At 37.2% G+C, this 17414-nt stretch overlaps 1 protein-coding gene across 5 annotated transcripts in view; it reads left to right on the top strand.

Moving 5' to 3' along the window:
* PDE1A (phosphodiesterase 1A) overlaps nucleotides 1-17414 on the top strand; it is a 184047-nt gene that overhangs the window by 133823 nt on the left and 32810 nt on the right. For 4 of the 5 annotated variants that reach the window (XM_049805235.1, XM_049805201.1, XM_049805226.1 and 1 more), the window contains 6 exons: nucleotides 1668-1850; nucleotides 2312-2378; nucleotides 3342-3458; nucleotides 5534-5674; nucleotides 10412-10512; nucleotides 13053-13178. In XM_049805235.1, coding sequence (XP_049661192.1) covers nucleotides 1668-1850; nucleotides 2312-2378; nucleotides 3342-3458; nucleotides 5534-5674; nucleotides 10412-10512; nucleotides 13053-13178 — 735 coding nt within the window. The remainder of the gene's footprint in view (nucleotides 1-1667; nucleotides 1851-2311; nucleotides 2379-3341; nucleotides 3459-5533; nucleotides 5675-10411; nucleotides 10513-13052; nucleotides 13179-17414) is intronic. The other variant, XM_049805217.1, reaches the window with a different exon arrangement.

The raw sequence follows: 17414 nt of genomic DNA on the forward strand, positions 1-17414 counted from the left end.
ACGCTCACTGTTCACTAATAATTTATAAATACTTCTGTCATAATGCTTCCTACTAGGCATCTTCTTATAATCCCTCAGATAGTATTAGATTTACATGGGGATTCCTTTGAACAGTACTGTATTCAGGCTTTTCTTCATCGTCAGTGTTGCTGCTCAATTCCTCTGTGTGCCAGAGAAGACCTGGATTAGGCAAGGTTTTGAAAATGTGGAAAAAGAGAAACAGAGAAATTGAAAGGTGTGAAAGAGCCACTGAATAAATATGAGGAGCAAATGCATAAATAAGGGAAAGAGTCAACAGAGTTAGGCTAAGAGTAGAAAGAAAAGACAGTGGCAGAGGTGACAACATGAAAATGGAAAAGGAAGTGATAATTTTCCTCTCCCAAATCCCCATCTGCAAATGCTGTTAGCCAAATTTCCACCAAATATATTTCTCAGGAATGCTGTTCACTCAGAAGAAGAGACCCGAGTTTTAACTCGACAAGCAGATTGTCTGATAAGAAAATCACACCCCAAAATACATTGTCCATCGTTGCTTTGTATCCAATTCATGCAAACTTGAGCAGTTTCAGAAAGACAGCACTAGAGAAATAGATTATGTAATCAAATAATGCCTGCAATTCAATTGGTACCACTTCTAATTAAACATTTTTAAAGGGTGGTATGCTTTACACATGTTTGGGTCATCCTAACTCTGGGGGTTCTTGCATAATTGCATGAAGGAAAACATGTTATCTGACTAAATAAGGGATTTGGTTCTTGGAAAACCCCAGCAGACTGAGTGATATGGGCAAATAACAGCAAGAAGTTCCTGGATCTGGTAGAAATGTAGAATTGAAGTGCTGAGTCTGTTTTAAGAGAATCTTTACTTACACGTTTCTTCTAAATAAACTGATGTCCTGCAATTCAGTGCTGTTGACATTTCTTTTTTATACTTTTTCTATTTTGCAAGAGGTATACATAATTTTTCTAACCTTTTGAACAACTAAGAACTGCGAAAGCTGACTTGCAATCCAGTCTTGTACAATATCTTTACTGCTATGATTTTGTTACCCTGCCTTGAACAGGAATACAGATCTCCACACAGAAGGAATTAATTCTCTTTAATATTTTTATTGCACTGGAATAAAATGATGCGCATGTATACAGGGTGTTCACTGAAATGCATTCAGCATAGCATTGCTATGTAATGTCATATACTTTCCATGTAAGTGTCAGAACATTTTTTGTACCATTTTGGAGGACAAATCAGATGAACCACTCACGTTCTCAGTTATAGCAGCAACCTCTCTTTCTATAGGTGTTCATGTCAGCCGCTGTTTTAGATGTCTTCTCAGGATTTTATAACTCACTGATTTCACTTCAATCCACCATAGCTGTGGCATCTTTGTAGAAAAATCTTCTCTTGCCTTTACTTGAATATCTTGCATTTGAGTACTTTTTACCTTGTGGAACATAAGCAGTGGGACAGAGGGAAGATACCTGCTGTGTCCAGCTTCCCAGTGGCCTCAGTATGTCTACCAGAGAAGACATTTAGTGATGTGCTGCCTCAATTCTACAGACAACCTCTGCTCCTGTTAAAATTAAGTTTTGTTAGCTGTTCACCTGTCCATACTCCTTTTGCTTCAGTCTGCCATCTTCTCGGTTACCTTGTATTAATTTTTTTGTAGGAAGCTTTTGGACACTGAGGATGAGCTCTCTGACATCCAGTCGGATTCGGTCCCGCTGGAAGTGCGTGACTGGTTAGCTTCTACATTCACGAGAGAAATGGGAATAGTGAAGAGGAGACCTGAAGAAAAGCCCAAATTCCGAAGCATTGTGCACGCTGTACAGGCTGGGATTTTTGTAGAAAGGTGGGAGCTTTGTTTTCTTGTTATAGCAAGTACTGCATTTAACCACAATGTCTGTTGTTGAAGATCCCTTATGTGGTGGGATGAACCTGAAGCAAATCTTTGAGCCAGAATTTTGGTTTCAATTTCTGCAGTCACTTTATTTTTCTATACAGAAATCCAGATTAAACCTCTAAATGTGTAATGAAATCTCCTGGACTTTGGAAAATTCTGGGAATGAACTTCATGGCTTTGAAACTTCTACACTAAAATATACCAAAGACTGCACTAACATAAAAGAGTAATATACGAGCAGACAGGCTTTTCTCATAAGTTCATAAAAAGATTTGTGTTGTCTTTGGGACCAGACCTTTAAATAGCTTAGTGTTATTTCACAAACAGTGAAAGATGAATTAAAAAAAGAGAAATTGTTCCAGTACGTTTTAAAGGAGTACTATTCCTTAATATTTTATTTGTTCTTTTAGGATGTACCGAAGAACTTCTAGCATGGTTGGTTTGGCTTACCCAGCAGAAGTGATAGTAACATTTAAGGTGAAATAAGTTTAATCATTGTGTAATTTGAATATATTTGTACTTAAGTTAGGTGACATTTAGGGTGAAATGAATATATTTTTCTACTGAACATACCCTAGCCATAGTTGGTACTACAGAACTGAGCACACAGAACAGAGAAATTAATAGTTAAAAATTAAAAAATAGCATATGATTCTGTTTATTGTTTCACTGATTAATTGTGATTTCATTTAGATGTTATTAGACCAATAGGATGAAATTTGTATAGAAATTTTTATAGAAACGGTGAGACATGGTTTTATCAGCTCCCAGTGGTATGGTAATCAGTGTCTCAGCAGCATTTGTTTCCTTTTTAGGAAAGAAAAAGGAGAATTAGTGTTGGGATAGAGCTAACAAAAGAAGCTGCAGCTTATGGAACAAGTACAGTATTTGCTGTGAATTTAAGGCATTACTCTAGTTCACCCAAAAGGCCATCTTTTATAGTAGTAAAGTTTCTATGGCTATGTATGCAATTAAAAAATGGTATTTCTTGAGAATGTAGTACCTCACCTTTTCCCCTGAAAGTCAGACACTGTTATATTATTCTCAAATTGCTATATGGCTATAGTGTTAATGACATTGCTGATAGCCTATTTAAAGGATGGGTATTCACATCAGCTCCACAAGGTTCTATAGACAATTTGTATGCAGGAAGTTAAATCTGAAAGATTGAGGCCTTTGATTCAAAGCATACAAAGTTGCATAGGTCGTGTTAGAAGTATGGTATTCATAACTTGCACAGCTATTTTCATCATTAATATTGATATAGTCATTAATGTGTTATCTACAGTAGGAGTTTGAAAGAGTTGGACAATAAAAAACCACTAAACTCTCCCCCTTCCCTTCAAAAACCCCCAAAATATTTTTTCCAGTGATTAACTGGAAACCTGCTTAAAAATATGGAAATTTTATGGTTTTTTTTTCTTTTCCCCTCATCTACAGGATGTTGATAAATGGTCTTTTGACGTATTTGCCCTAAATGAAGCAAGTGGAGAGCACAGTCTGAAATTCATGATGTATGAGCTGTTTACCCGATATGACCTTTTGAGCCGTTTCAAGGTCAGAAACTAGCCACAAATAAAAATATGTATGCAAAAATAAGCATGTCAAATTTAAACTACAAGAAAGCCAGGATACGTTTGAAATGGTTTATTATTGTACAATGCAGTGCAGAATTTCAAAGAATATGGCAAATCGAACATTGTGATATGCCAGTAGTTCTACCAAATGGAACTTCACCCAGAGCATGCAAATTTTTCTGCAACCTAAAAAATGGAAAGCTATGTAGACCCATGTCAAGACAGTTTGGGATGCCATGTTGCTAGTGAGCAGCTAAATGTTAGCATTACATAAACAGATTATGTATACAGCCTATTTACTCAGCAGTACTGAATTAGAGTCCCAGCTTCATGGAACAAAGAATCCTAATAAGGCAGAAAACTGTAGTTAGTCCTAAGTACTTTTTTCATGGTCTAAATCATAGTATGTTGCCCACCACTGTGCAGGGGTTTCAGCTGAACCTTCCTCTCCAACCAACTGGGGAATATATAAAGAGAAGACTGCTTTTCCATGGTGTTTTCAGGGCATTGCAGTACAACATGGAGTACTTACAACCAACTTTGAAAGGCTGAGATAAAAAATGGATCAAAATGCCAAATTTATGATTATAATAGTAATGAATGCAAGTTTCATTAGTTTCAAAATCTCTCCAATGCAAAACTCCCATGTTCCTTTTGAAAAGGCTGCCTCACCTTGAAGTTGGTTTGAATATTTTAATGTTAACCAATAACCCAGACTCAGCTTTTCCCATCAAGCTTTTCCCTTCAAGCTGTGGGTGCTTGAAGTCAGAACCACACCAGGACTACCATTAACAACACAGTCATAAACTACACAATGTTACTGGCTTAGTGGGCTTAAGCCCATTCTCAGTCCCACTGTTTAGCTTGCAGGGCTTTTAAATAAAGAAAAAAGTCTTAATGAAAATGTCATTTCATTATATGGGTGTCATGGTTTAACCCCAGCTGGCAACTAAGCACCACACAGCTTCTTGCTCACTCCTGCTCCCCCCAGCAGGATGGGGGGAAGAGAATTGGAAGGGTAAAAGTGAGAAAACTCGTAGGTTGAGATAAGAAGAGTTTAATAACTGAAACATAACAACAACAACAACAACAACAACAACAATAATAATAATAATAATAATAATAATAATGATTAATTGTAATGAAAAGGAAAATTACAAAGAGACATAAATAAAACCCAGGAAAGACAAGCAATGCAAATGAAAACAATTGCTCACTACCAACGAATGGACCGATGCCCAGCCAGTCCCTGACCTGCCACCTGCCAACATTCCCCCTAGTTTTATTGCTGAGCGTGACGTCATATGGTCTGGAATATCCCTTTGGTCAGTTGGGGTCAGCTGTCCCAGCTGGGTCCCCTCCCAACTTTTTGTGCACCCCCAGCTCACTTGCTGGTGTGGTGGGGTGAGGAGCAGAAAAGGCCTTGACCCTGTGTGAGCACTGCTCAGCAATAACTAAACCATCCCTGTATTACCAACATTGCTTCCAGCACAAATCCAAAACATAGCCCCATAGCAACTACTATGAAGAAAATTAACTCTACCCCAGCCAAAACCAGCACAATGGGAAAATTAATGGGACTAGATAGTACCTGTACTTCATACATTGCCTGGAGGAAGAGGAGGAAGGGAAGTCATACTATCAGATTCAAGGAAGCCTTGTCTCAGGCAAGGTAAAACTGGTGAAGAAAAGGAGATAATCCTGTTGTTAGACTCCTATCTGGCATGCCTTCATTATATGAGCAATCTGTGCATTCCTGGTACAGACAGACAAACGTACATCTCTTGAAAACTATTTGGTTGATAGCTCCACAGTCTCTTGTACACTAACCACATGCTGTGCATGGTGTATGTAGAGGGATATAACATCTACAAGAATTGGGTGAAGACTCCCTGATGCATGTAAGATATTAGACATTTACATTTTAAATTTTTCTTTTGTTGTTTTTTAACTAAATTCTATGGTATATTTATTTGTGGTTTATTTATTGCATGATTAACTTTGCAGCTGTTGCAGGAAAAAAACCCATTTATTTTAATTTTTGCTTTCTCTCAGATCCCTGTTCCCAATCTTATTTCATTTGCTGAAGCTCTTGAAGTTGGTTACAGCAAATACAAAAATCCATATCACAATTTGATCCATGCAGCTGACGTTACTCAAACTGTGCATTACATAATGATTCATACTGGTATCATGGTAAGAAGTACTGCAATGTTAAATTTACTTCTTTTCTCAGACTTTGCTGTTTTGGATAAATGCGTATGTGTGTCTTCTCTTAAGGAAAAAGCTCCCTTGAAAATTGTGCAGAGATAGATTCCAAACTACCATTCAGGCTGTGAACTTTATGTCATTTTAACAGTTCTTCCAGGCAGGAACTCTACTGATGCGGAGGAAAAAAGGAGAAAAAAATCCTTCTTAAATCCTTTTCGCTTTTCATTGCCTGTGCTAGGGTATTATATATCATACTAAAAGAGATATATTTGCAGGAGTGGGCAGGTGAGATTTTTTCACTTCCACATCAGAGCCTGGGAGGTGTGATCAGGCAAGGACACTTTAGTATCTGCTGAGGTCCTGGCCATTGAAAGATATACTGAATCAGTGCAGGCTTACTCAAATACTCTGCAGCTACTTTTTCTTTTAGTTCATAACCTTATTTAGGACTGCTCTTGAATACTGTATGTGCCTGTAGTAGGCAAGAGATTGCATCTGCCTTGCACTATTGCAATATGCTAATATTTTTTAGTATTTGCTTTGGGAACTGAAGTAAGTCTGTGCAAGCATTTTTACTGTAAACACTTATCTTAGATTTAATAACATCAGTGGGAGTGTCCTATCAGCTTGCTAGACAAAAGTAAACACTGACTGAAAGAAAACAGACATCTCTGTCAATGGCCTTTTGATGATTTGTCTTCACTGTGAATGCACTTGTTTCAAAAAAAAAAAAAAGGTGGGAAGTGATACTGTCTGATTACTGTTTGCAGAGCCGTGAAACAATTCCATAAGACTTTTGGAAAGGAAAATTTTAGGGCTGACTCTAGATGTTTGTGCTCCAATATATACACAATAAATGACAGTCATTCACGTATGTTAAGCTTTTTCTCACTGAAACCTTTGCCTTTGGCTTCACTGGAGGCAAGAACAAGTCCCTAGGCATTACAGGGTTAGGTTCTACTCTTTGAAGGAAGGCATTTGCTTCTAAATATCAAGTTTTTAAAGCTACATTTTTAACACAAGTACTACTTGCAGAGTCTTCACCAGCTAAGATTCCTTTTCACAATGAGATGTTTTCTTGAGAAAGGGCTTCCATATCAGACTGAAGCATAGACAGCTCTTGCCAAGATGAATCCAAACCAGAGTTGTTGTGTATGATGTTCACCTACCAAAAATAATATTTTAATAAAAGAAAAAGCTTGAAGACATTAGATCATGGTTCATATCCTATGTTAAGTGATGTGAGACGTCTTTGTTGCAGGTATACACCTGGATCAGCAACTTAACAGGGAGGAAAATTCCTTTGTTGTATTATACATTATAAACATCCTTTTGGCCCATTGTAACTGTGCCCCTCCACTTTTCAAAAAAGACAAGAGATTGTCTTTGTGATGCCAGGACAAGGTTCCAACTTCCAGAGATATCCTAGTCAATTTGGGATGTTTAGCCACTGACTGAACAACTTTGCAACACACTTTGTCTCTCTCTGAACACTGAATAAAGGAACCTGATTCATATTTGAATATCTGCTATTCCACCAGGTGCACACGATAATGAGAAAGGCCTCTCCAGTTCAAGTTTTACAATGTTAGCATCTTAACCTTGTAACTGCACTTTGATGTGATTTGGACAACTGTTTTCAGAAAAGCTTAGACTTTACTGCAGTTACTTTTCTGTAAAACCTCATTAATGTTGCAGCGCTGCTACAAAATATTCCTATAAAATTAGGCCAGATTTTAAATATTCACATTTGAATTGCTGAATTATGATATTGGAAGGTTCTTGGAAAGATATATAACTAGGACAACACTTAGTCAAGAGTGCCTTCAAACAGATGTAGCTTGCCAGGCAGAAGGAATATTTATAGAAATCAGTGTCTGAAAGAGGGCCTAGTGATTTTGCATCTTGCAAAGTACTTCTGTCCCAAATGTCATTTTCAGTTTGAGAATGCATCAGTATCATGCAAATGTTCTGTTAAACTTGTTGGATTTTTTTCCTGTTGCCTGTTTAACCCTACAGAACCCTAGTCAATAACAATTTGAAGTTTGCTTCTCAAGCTAAGTAGTTTTCAGAGTATGTCCATTGTAATGCCTCTTTTAACTCTGCTGTATCTTCTAACCAGTACCTGGACTGGAGTCAATTTGATGCAATTCTATATCAAATTCCTGTGTGGCTTTTGCAGATTGGCATGCAATTCAAAGTTCTTTCATTGTATCTTAAAGAACTGATACCGACTCCCAAATCTTGCAAAGAATTGCTTGTCTTCCTTGTTCACTTCGGAAAGACATACTGAAGCAAATGTTTCAAAAAGCTGGATTTTAGAAAACCCTTTTCATGAATCCTGTTGTTGAGGTCATACATTTTGTATCTTTTATAGGCACCTGGAAAACAGCCATATTTCAGCATTTGCCAAAAAAAAAATAATAAAAAATTGGCTGGTCAGAGTTTATGGTTCTCCACAAGCCTTTAGAGAGATTCCTGTGAGGAATAACACATATTCAGAGTTGCAGTTAAAGAAATAAAATGAATATTTTATTTTCCAAAAGTTACTGTCTATCTTAAGAAACAGCCACCTCAGATCAATGTGTTAGAAAGTTAGATATCACAGATGGCACACAATCCATTAACCTTCCCAAGAGACTAAATCCCAGATGATATGACTGAAATATACAACTCAAGCTTGCATTTATGAAGTCTTTGTCTTTATAAAGGTTTAAGAATCTAAGTCCCAGGGAATACATCTTGTAAGGAACTTTTGAGTCATCGATCATGTTCCCACCATCCCTTTTCTCCTCCCACGTACCTGTATTGCTCGAGCTAAAGGAAAAAATGTCTTTACTGTCAATAAGTGCATTGTAAGACTCCCTTTCTTACTCATTTTTTAATCCATCATTGTTTAAAAAAATAGTTTGAACTAGAGCTCAGGAAAAGTTGAAATTAATCTATTTACTTATAAGCAATTTATAATACTGGAACACATCTCTCAACACAAGAGATCTTTTCCAATAGGTGTTACACCTGCATGGCATAGTATCTTCCAGGAGGGAAGCTGGTTCCAGCTCTTCACAGTCTTGCAGACCTCCAGATACCTACTTTTCCCTCTCCCTTTGAGAAAAATGCTTGTTAACCATCTCTCTAAGAGCTTTCTCCTACTTCCTTAGAAATCCTTTAGCTAAAGGAGCTCTCTGATTCTCTATCTGAATACTGATCTGAATTTTGACTGTACAGCTACAGTCTCTAGAATACTTGTTCTCATATAGTACTGTATGAAGCTTCTGCATAGCCCATAGATATTGTTTGTAAGGAATTCTCTTCTACTTATAAATGCATTGTCTAGCAACTATTTTGGTTACTAAAAAAAGCTGATCTTTGAGAAGGCATCTTAAAGAAAAAGTTTATGTTTAGCTTTAGTTACTAATAATTTCTGGGTTTCTATTCTATTTGGTATGTTGAAAACATTGTGAAAGCCAGGACTGGTCATGGCCTGGTTTCTTGTGACACACAATACGATGAAGGTCATCGTTTCCATTTTTAGAACTGCTTACAGTACATTCTCATTCCTCTGCTGTGACCTTTTTTGATCTATACTGCTTCACCAACAGCCAGTACTTGTTGTTCCTCAGCAGTCTTATTTTGTCACTGAATGACCTGTTTCATTATTCTCACATTACTTATGAATCTTGACTGTTCCCTTTCTTCTTCTTTGAAAGAAGTACTACTACTGGCAGCTTTTACTACTTCTGGCAGTTTATACATCTTATATGCATTCATACACATGTACGTGCATATATGGGCACGTAAAGATGAGATCATTCTTCCATCCTTTAGTACACAAGCTTACTTTTACACTAAAAAAAATCTGAAAAATGCGTGGAAATGCTTGACTGGCATTTGACTTAATCACTCCTATGACTGCGGGGGTTAATTATCACATGATTTTTCTGCCTTCATTTTTAGATGGAGTAAATTTTCTCCTCAAGGATGATTTATCATTCAAGAAATAGAACTTGAAAGATAAAATAACAGAGCTTATTTTACAAACTGAGCGATAAAGAACTGCCTCAGTTAATAAGAGGTATAAAAGTGCACAAAACTCTAGGGTCTGCATTATTTTGTAGACATGACCTGTATTATCTTTTGTTCATTGTAACTGTTTACTAGCCTTATGCACCCTTTTTTTGCATTAGTACAAAGTATGACAAAATTGAGAACAGAAAAATCTCCATGTGCCTAATTTTAGTGCTATGTACACTGGTAAACTATAGTTAATGCTGATGTTGTACCTGGAATTTATTGTGAACTGTATATATTGTTCACTAAGAGACAAATTATAACCTTAACTTCATATCAAGCTTTTAGATGAATATACCATAATTTGACAAGTGCCATGTATGGGCCAGCAGATTAGATACTTCCTACTCAAAACAGCTCCAAAGTATACCATGTAATTGTCTTAATAACTTCTTATATTTTTGGCTGCCAATATTTACTTTACTAGTGACCATAAGGGCGTTAACTTGGTCTTAGAGAAATCATAATAAGTACAAGGAGTTATTTTACTGTATAATACTGAAGTGTTATGGGTATACAGTTACCTGGAATAAGACAAGAATAAAGTTTGGTTAAGTTGAACGTAATGGAAAACATTTCCAGTACTGTACTATTTAATCTGAGTTTGGCTATTATAGAAAATATGACTAAGATTTGGTTTTCATTTACCAGCACTGGCTCACAGAACTGGAAATTCTAGCAATGATCTTTGCAGCTGCCGTCCATGATTATGAACATACTGGGACCACAAACAATTTTCATATTCAGACAAGGTAAGTGAAGTGGTCTCTTAAGTGTCATACCTGGAGTTTGCTGTTCATTGGTCTGAACTGTTTCGTATGTCTTACTGATACAGCCAGGAAGCAGCCAGGTCATTCCTGATTTTACAAATTGCTTCCTTGACCTCTGTACAGTTAATGGGACTGCTCACATGAACAAAGACAGTGTGGAAAAGTAATGAGTTAGCTCCATAGTGTTTGAAATCATAATATTTTGGAGCTGATATATCAAGAGAGATTTCAAAAAAGATTCAGAACATTGACTTGAAAACCCCTCACCCCTCTATTTGCTCGCTTAAATTCTGATACTTTTGACTCAAAAATTTCTTCAACAGCGTCCCCAGAAAAATACCACTCCATTTTCAGCAATGTATCTGCACTTACTCCAGGTGCTACATTTTGTTTCAAGTTGTGTATTAAACTTACAGGGTCCTAGTACAGAGGGGAAACCTTCAAGTACGGCTTTAGAAATACCCATCATGAGTCCTCTCCTAGCATGTTTTGACAGCATCTGCAGTAGTTATGAAAAAGAAATCTAGAAAGAAATCCAGTTTGAAAGTCAGGCTAACTGTATTCTTATACAGGCGCAGGATGTCATCCTAGCCTCTGGTCCAAAACAGCAGCATATAACTCTTTCCCTTAAAATATTTTCAGCTTATCAAAGGAAAATCACTGACCAATCCATTACTGGGTGATAAATAGTACACCTGATACTTAACCACGTATGAAGCGTCTTCCTGTTCTCTCATACTAGGCTATACTTTGGTTTTAGTATCCTCAGTTGAGGAGTCTTCTTTACCTGCTCTTGAAAAAAAATTTTCAGCAAAGCACTGACATATTCTAACAAAACAGCTGCGTGCTAGAAATACTACTACTTTGAACAGAAGTATCCTCACACTCACCTATACAGATCAAGCGCCCAATGGTTACATTTAAATTAAATCCGTAATAATTCTGTGCCCTGAGATGTGCTCATCAATAATGAACAAATTCTAGATCTGCAGCTGAAATAAAGACATAATTCTTTTCTCCCTCAGCATAGTCTGGCTAAAAATAAACTTCAGTTTGTAGTTCCAAGTTTATATTACTTTTCTATTTTTGTCCTTAATATTTTGCTCTGAAGTATTGCAAAAGTGGAAAATTAATTAAGCTGTTAGCCTTTGAATTTTTGTCGGGCATACTTGCAAACAGGTACTTGTTTTGTGATGGGGCTCATTCTTCCCTCCTAGTAGAACTTGGCCCTGATGTGGCATCCCAGAGCCATGATTCCAGGCTTCCTTTGCCTGAGAAAAGCTGATGAAATGGCTGTCATAGTCATAGCAATTCTTAGCACTGTTTCAAACTAGCCATAAACAGCTATGTGGATCAAAGTGTGCTATGTTAAACATATGTGATTGGCAAATCAAAGATTTTCCCATGATTTTAGTAGGATTATGGATGTAAATATATTCATTATTTAGGTAGGTTATGGTTTGTTCCCTCTAAATAAAGTTTCCAATCCTATTTTCATTTTTTAGATTCCTCGGTACCATACCGTACGTGTGGGTGGTTACACTGAATATATACTATTGCTCAACAGAACAAGAGATTGAATTTACATTATTAATATCATAGTAACTGCACTGTACACCTTTCTTCTAGTACAGACTTTTCAGTTGGCCAAATTGAAATACTCAGGAATAGTTTTATGAAGACAGAAGTGTAGCAGAGAGGCGAGACCCAAGGTTGCTTAGCAAGTGGAGATCAGGTCTTGGGGAAACAAATTCCCCAAGAATTAATGAAGTCTGAAGCGAAGTATGATAAATCTATACAGCATCAAAATCTATATGTAATTTTGGTATTGTAGGTTAGTCTTTAATTAAGAGACAAAGGATACTGTCGAGGGTGCTAATGTTAGGGTGAGTCTGGCTTTAGGAAGCACTTGAATGCAATCAAATTTCAGCTTAGCATCTCTTCCATTCCATTGCTATGAGGCTCAAGGTTTGGCTGTTTTTCTGACAAAAGATGGCATCCGTTTAAAACATATGGAACTGAAGTTTTTTAATATTTTATTATTTACAGCTCCTTCTGATTATGAGTGTCATGGGCCAAAGCACAACTCTCAGAACAGGGGTAGTAACTTCTTAATACCCACGCTATGTGTGGAGCCCCCTTTGTTGGTGAATGCATTGTATTTTAAATGGTTGTATTGCCAAAGAGTACTTGAGTAGCTTAATTAGAACATTTCTGTTGCTTTACGATCCTACCTACAGTCAAGAAGCTCAAAGATCTCCTCACAAATTTTTGTTACAGTTATATAAATAAAACATCACACATTTAAAAATATGACTTTCCCACAAACAGTATATACAATGGTATAATGATAATTTTTTATGCATTTAGGATGGAAACTTTATCAGTATTTGATACAATAGGAACAAATAAACATAGTTTGATGAACTTAGTCAATTTTTCTCATAGAGAATACACAGTCCTACCTTCCCCAGTGCCATCATTGGGATACTACTGCAAATTCTGCCTTTTTTTAACACTAGGTCAGATGTTGCAATACTGTACAATGACCGTTCTGTTCTTGAAAATCATCATGTAAGTGCTGCTTATAGACTCATGCAAGAAGAAGAGATGAACATCCTGGCAAATTTAACCAAAGATGACTGGAGGTAAGACCTACTGTGACATTCAAACTTAATTCCAGTATTTAAAAATTATAAAAAAACACCAAACCTTCCCTGTGGGGTCTATTTTAAGAGTTCAAATTACAGGAAGAAGCTTTGGCACTGGAAGGAGTAATGGATATTTAGAGCTTAGGGAAGGCTGGTATGGTGTAAAGAGGTACTGTTTGGGAGACTCCGTATAATTTTCCAAGTGAGGTTGTGCATTTACAAAGCACAGTGTTGGACTGTGTGCACAGTGTCTCAGGTGAGATAGCTCTTCAGGAAAACCACAGTGCTGCCCCTCTTGAGCTAGGTCACCTTTGCCTAACAGTGGGTTAAAACCTTGGTGCAGAGTCACACTCTGCTGCCAGCTTGTAATTCCTGAAGAAAATTTGACCCGCTGAAAGAATCAGGATCATAATTGATATGCCACAAATACTAAGACCTGTAAGACCAAAATGAACAAGTGTTAGAGATGAGACTTTCTCCATTAGTAAAAAGGACATGTCATCTTTGTATACCTTTGATCGCTACATATAGCACTTAAAATATGAGTCTTCTGTGTGTTTCTGGAAACATAGCTATCATTCAGAGATCCTAAAAATAACTTTTAAATAGGTGGTCTGTGAAGTCAGAGAGAGATATTCTGCTTCCAGGAAAGTCTCCACTATGAACAATGCCACCATGAATAACAAAACTATACTCTGCTTTATTTGTATTTTCACAAAACTATACTCTTATCAAGGAATATGTGAATGTCAGATCAAATTCTGGTGTGGTGTATATTTATAGACAGACTATTTTACATGGTAGATTTACATGATTTTACTTATCTACATGATCAGAACACCCCTAAATAAAGCATTTATTGAATGTAAATCTGCTGACCCTTTTGGATTTCAATTCATTATTTTTCTGTAGCTACTCCAAATCATTTAATATTAAAGTATTTTTAATTTTTTATTTAATACAAAGTGAGAGAGGAAGCATACAATTTTTCATTCTCATAAAAGATTTCTTCTCAGAGGTTACTAATTGGATTTAGTTATCGTAAAGTTTGTGTTGTAAATTTAGTTCTAGAGAAAGATCTCTGGAAGTAAATTGTAAATTTCAGCAATAATTGTCATATACACCTAGGTTTTCATTGCCAACATGAGCCGGCCTTGCTCTACTTGGAACTATTTGGGGCCTGATTGGTTTGGGGCTGATAGGTCTCTCTGACCCTATTTTTGCTTGTTCTACCTACTGAGTATGGACAAAGTGATTGTGCCAGTAGACAGCCATCAGAGGCTGTTATTCTGTCTTTTAAAACCATCGTTGTAGAGACGTAATGATTTTCGAATCTTCAGACTTGCTGCCTTGAGTATGTTTTTTAGAAGTAGTGTTGTTTCATATTTTGTCCAACCAGAGAATGCTTTCGGGTAGAAAGGGGAAGATTTTCTTCAGTTGAATTTCAGTTCAGGGCTGGACCCTGGATGGCTTGAAGACACTCATGTGCCTCCCCAGTCCTGGCTCCTTCATCACTGGAGACTACCATAAATGAGTATAGTTTGGGTATCCCTGCAGCAACATGCAGTTGCTTCAGCTGCCAGAAATCTGGCTGCCAGCTAGTACAGTGCATCCCAGTGGTTATGTCACTGCAGAAGAGGGTGATAGGATGGAAACTCCTGTGAAAGACAGTATTTGCCAAAGGAAGAAGAACCCTATGGTTTCCAGGTGTGTGATGTTTATACATATTGCTCTGGTGGACTGCAACAGAATAAGGGAGGAATGTGACTTTACATTTCTGAAGCACACTCTTCTCTGCTAGATTGCTCAGTCTGGTCTTTCCACAGTTCTTTTTCCAGTCCAGTTATGGACCCTTTGCACTAGCTTCTGTTGCATTTAATTTCTCCTTGGTTTTTAACCTGTGATAAACTACCACGTTCATTCAGAGGTTGCTCAATCACACACTGGGTGTGTTTGCACTTGCTTTTTAACCTCCTCTCACTGTAAACCAATTAGGATTTCCTGGAGGATCTTATTTTAGTTTTGCAAATGTTGTTTGTTTAGAGTGGCTGCACAGATTCAGTCTACTATTATATGCAGCCAATTTGACATTGGTGGGATTTGGCAACCAGGGAAAGTGGAATTTATGGTCTCTTGTTGGGGCTATTCAGTACAACTTAGAAGAGATGTATAAACTGGCTAATAAGCTCAAGCAACTAAACTAGGACACTCAGTTCCATGTTTTGTCACTTAGCTAGGCAATTACAGTCTGTACTTTCAAACAAACCAGTAAATTCCAAAGCGCCAACCTGAGAACCTGCACAACCCATTGAAGTCTCATACTTTAATTTAGAGGGTCAGTCAGGGAAATGATGGATTCCTGGTATTCGTTTCTGATATCCAAAAATCCCTGTTACCCTGTCATCGGATACCATTGTTCATTGGTGCAATGACAGATCTGTTAGCCACTTAAAAGAAGCTCTTCAATTTTCTAGTTATTACTAGAGCGAACTTCTTGGATCTATACCGAAATTCATAATGTTAGACTAACAGTTTGGAAGTTTGCACTGAATCAGATTGGCAGTAAATTGAAATGATAATTTGTTAAACTTTTTAATGTACTTCCTGGCACTGATTAATTTCTTGACTACTGTCAGATCTGTTTTCTTGAATTGCAGCAATTTAATTTTTTAAAAATTTAACACCGCTGCCTAGTTAAACTGTGATTCTGCTAATTATTTCAGCAAGATGAAGCAAAATGACTGAGAATGACTTTATAGTATTACATTTTCTTTTCTACATGTTCACATTAAGAAGATAAATGCACTAATAAACTGTCAGCTTCAATTAAGTTTAAAACATAGGGTTTGGGTCTGAGCAGGGAAACCCTGCCAGCATTCTGATGAGGATGTCCTTTGTGGATAATGCATGTGACATTCATAGTCATTTTTCACTCTTTTCTCAACTCTGAAAATATATTCCAGTCTTTCATGTTGTCTTGTTTCTCTCACTTAGTGCCCCTAAATAACTAAAGAGAGATCCCTTTTTTTTCCCCTTTCTCCTCTGCTTTACCGGGCTTCTAGTGTTCTAGCACCCCATGTGTTACATCAACAGTCATAGGTGGTCAGGCAGTGTTAATGTGTCAAGCCATTCCAGTCATAAGACATACAATGGTATATTGTCTGATTATATAAAAAATACTAACAAAACAGTATGCATTATATACAATGCATAATGAACAGCTCTTCTTTCACAAATTCACATGGGAGTCTTCTGTCTGAGGAAAGCAGGATTGCTATAACTTGCAAGATGAACCTTATGTCTTCAGTTCCCAACTTGCTTTTGCTGATCTTAGCCTGTTCCTTCATTTTTTTCATTAGTTTCCAGCTGACTAAATGTCTTTGTCATGGACAAATCCAGGTAAAGCTGGTTTCTGTTTATTGGTTAACTACTTTTCCGAGAAATTCATGTGCCTCTCTTTGTCTCTTGTTTATTACATTAACATAGCATTATTCATGTCATCTTTTCACACCATCTTGCATCTATTTTTTTACAGTATCCAATCCATAGGACATAAGGATATAGGAGGGTTAGGAAAGGATGACAGCACACAACGTGACAGTTTACTTAAGAAAAACAGACATTGTGTACTCAAACCCAGTAATTTTCCAATTGTGGGCCCAAAAATTCCACTATGCACTGTACATGAATGCTGTTACCACTTCCCGTCATAGAACTAAAGATGACAACACCTACATATCTTTTTGCCATGGTAGCATGAGCAATGCCAACTGTATTATCCCGATGCCTGTAGCTGTGGACTGCTTAATGAAGTGGGCAGAGATTTCTGTCCAGCAGTTACCTGTGAGATTGACTGAGGTCTCCTTCAATATGAAAGTTGAGATGATATTTTTTTCCCTGGGAAATGATTTGGGAATGGTTTAAGTCAAAGAGTAATCTTCTGTGCAATGGTAGCAGACTGAGCATTCATAGCTCTAGTAGACCTTTATTAAATGTTTCCCCGTCAGTTCTCAATTTTCCATCCCTCTGTTGATGATGGATGGGAGCGCAGGCAGGAAACAACTGCAGACTGAAGGCGAAGAGCCTCTCCTTTGCTGTTCAGCAGCTAAAAAGCTAAACTAAAAAGTGGCCTGAAATCTTCAGAAGTGTGTGAGGAGGGTTGTGCTATGTTGTTTGATCTTTATTCAGGTGATGGAGGTAAGAATTAGGGTTTGCCTGCTGCCATGACAGCAT

This window comes from Accipiter gentilis, chromosome 1 (assembly GCF_929443795.1).
Source record: "Accipiter gentilis chromosome 1, bAccGen1.1, whole genome shotgun sequence".
Classification (NCBI taxonomy): domain Eukaryota; kingdom Metazoa; phylum Chordata; class Aves; order Accipitriformes; family Accipitridae; genus Astur; species Astur gentilis.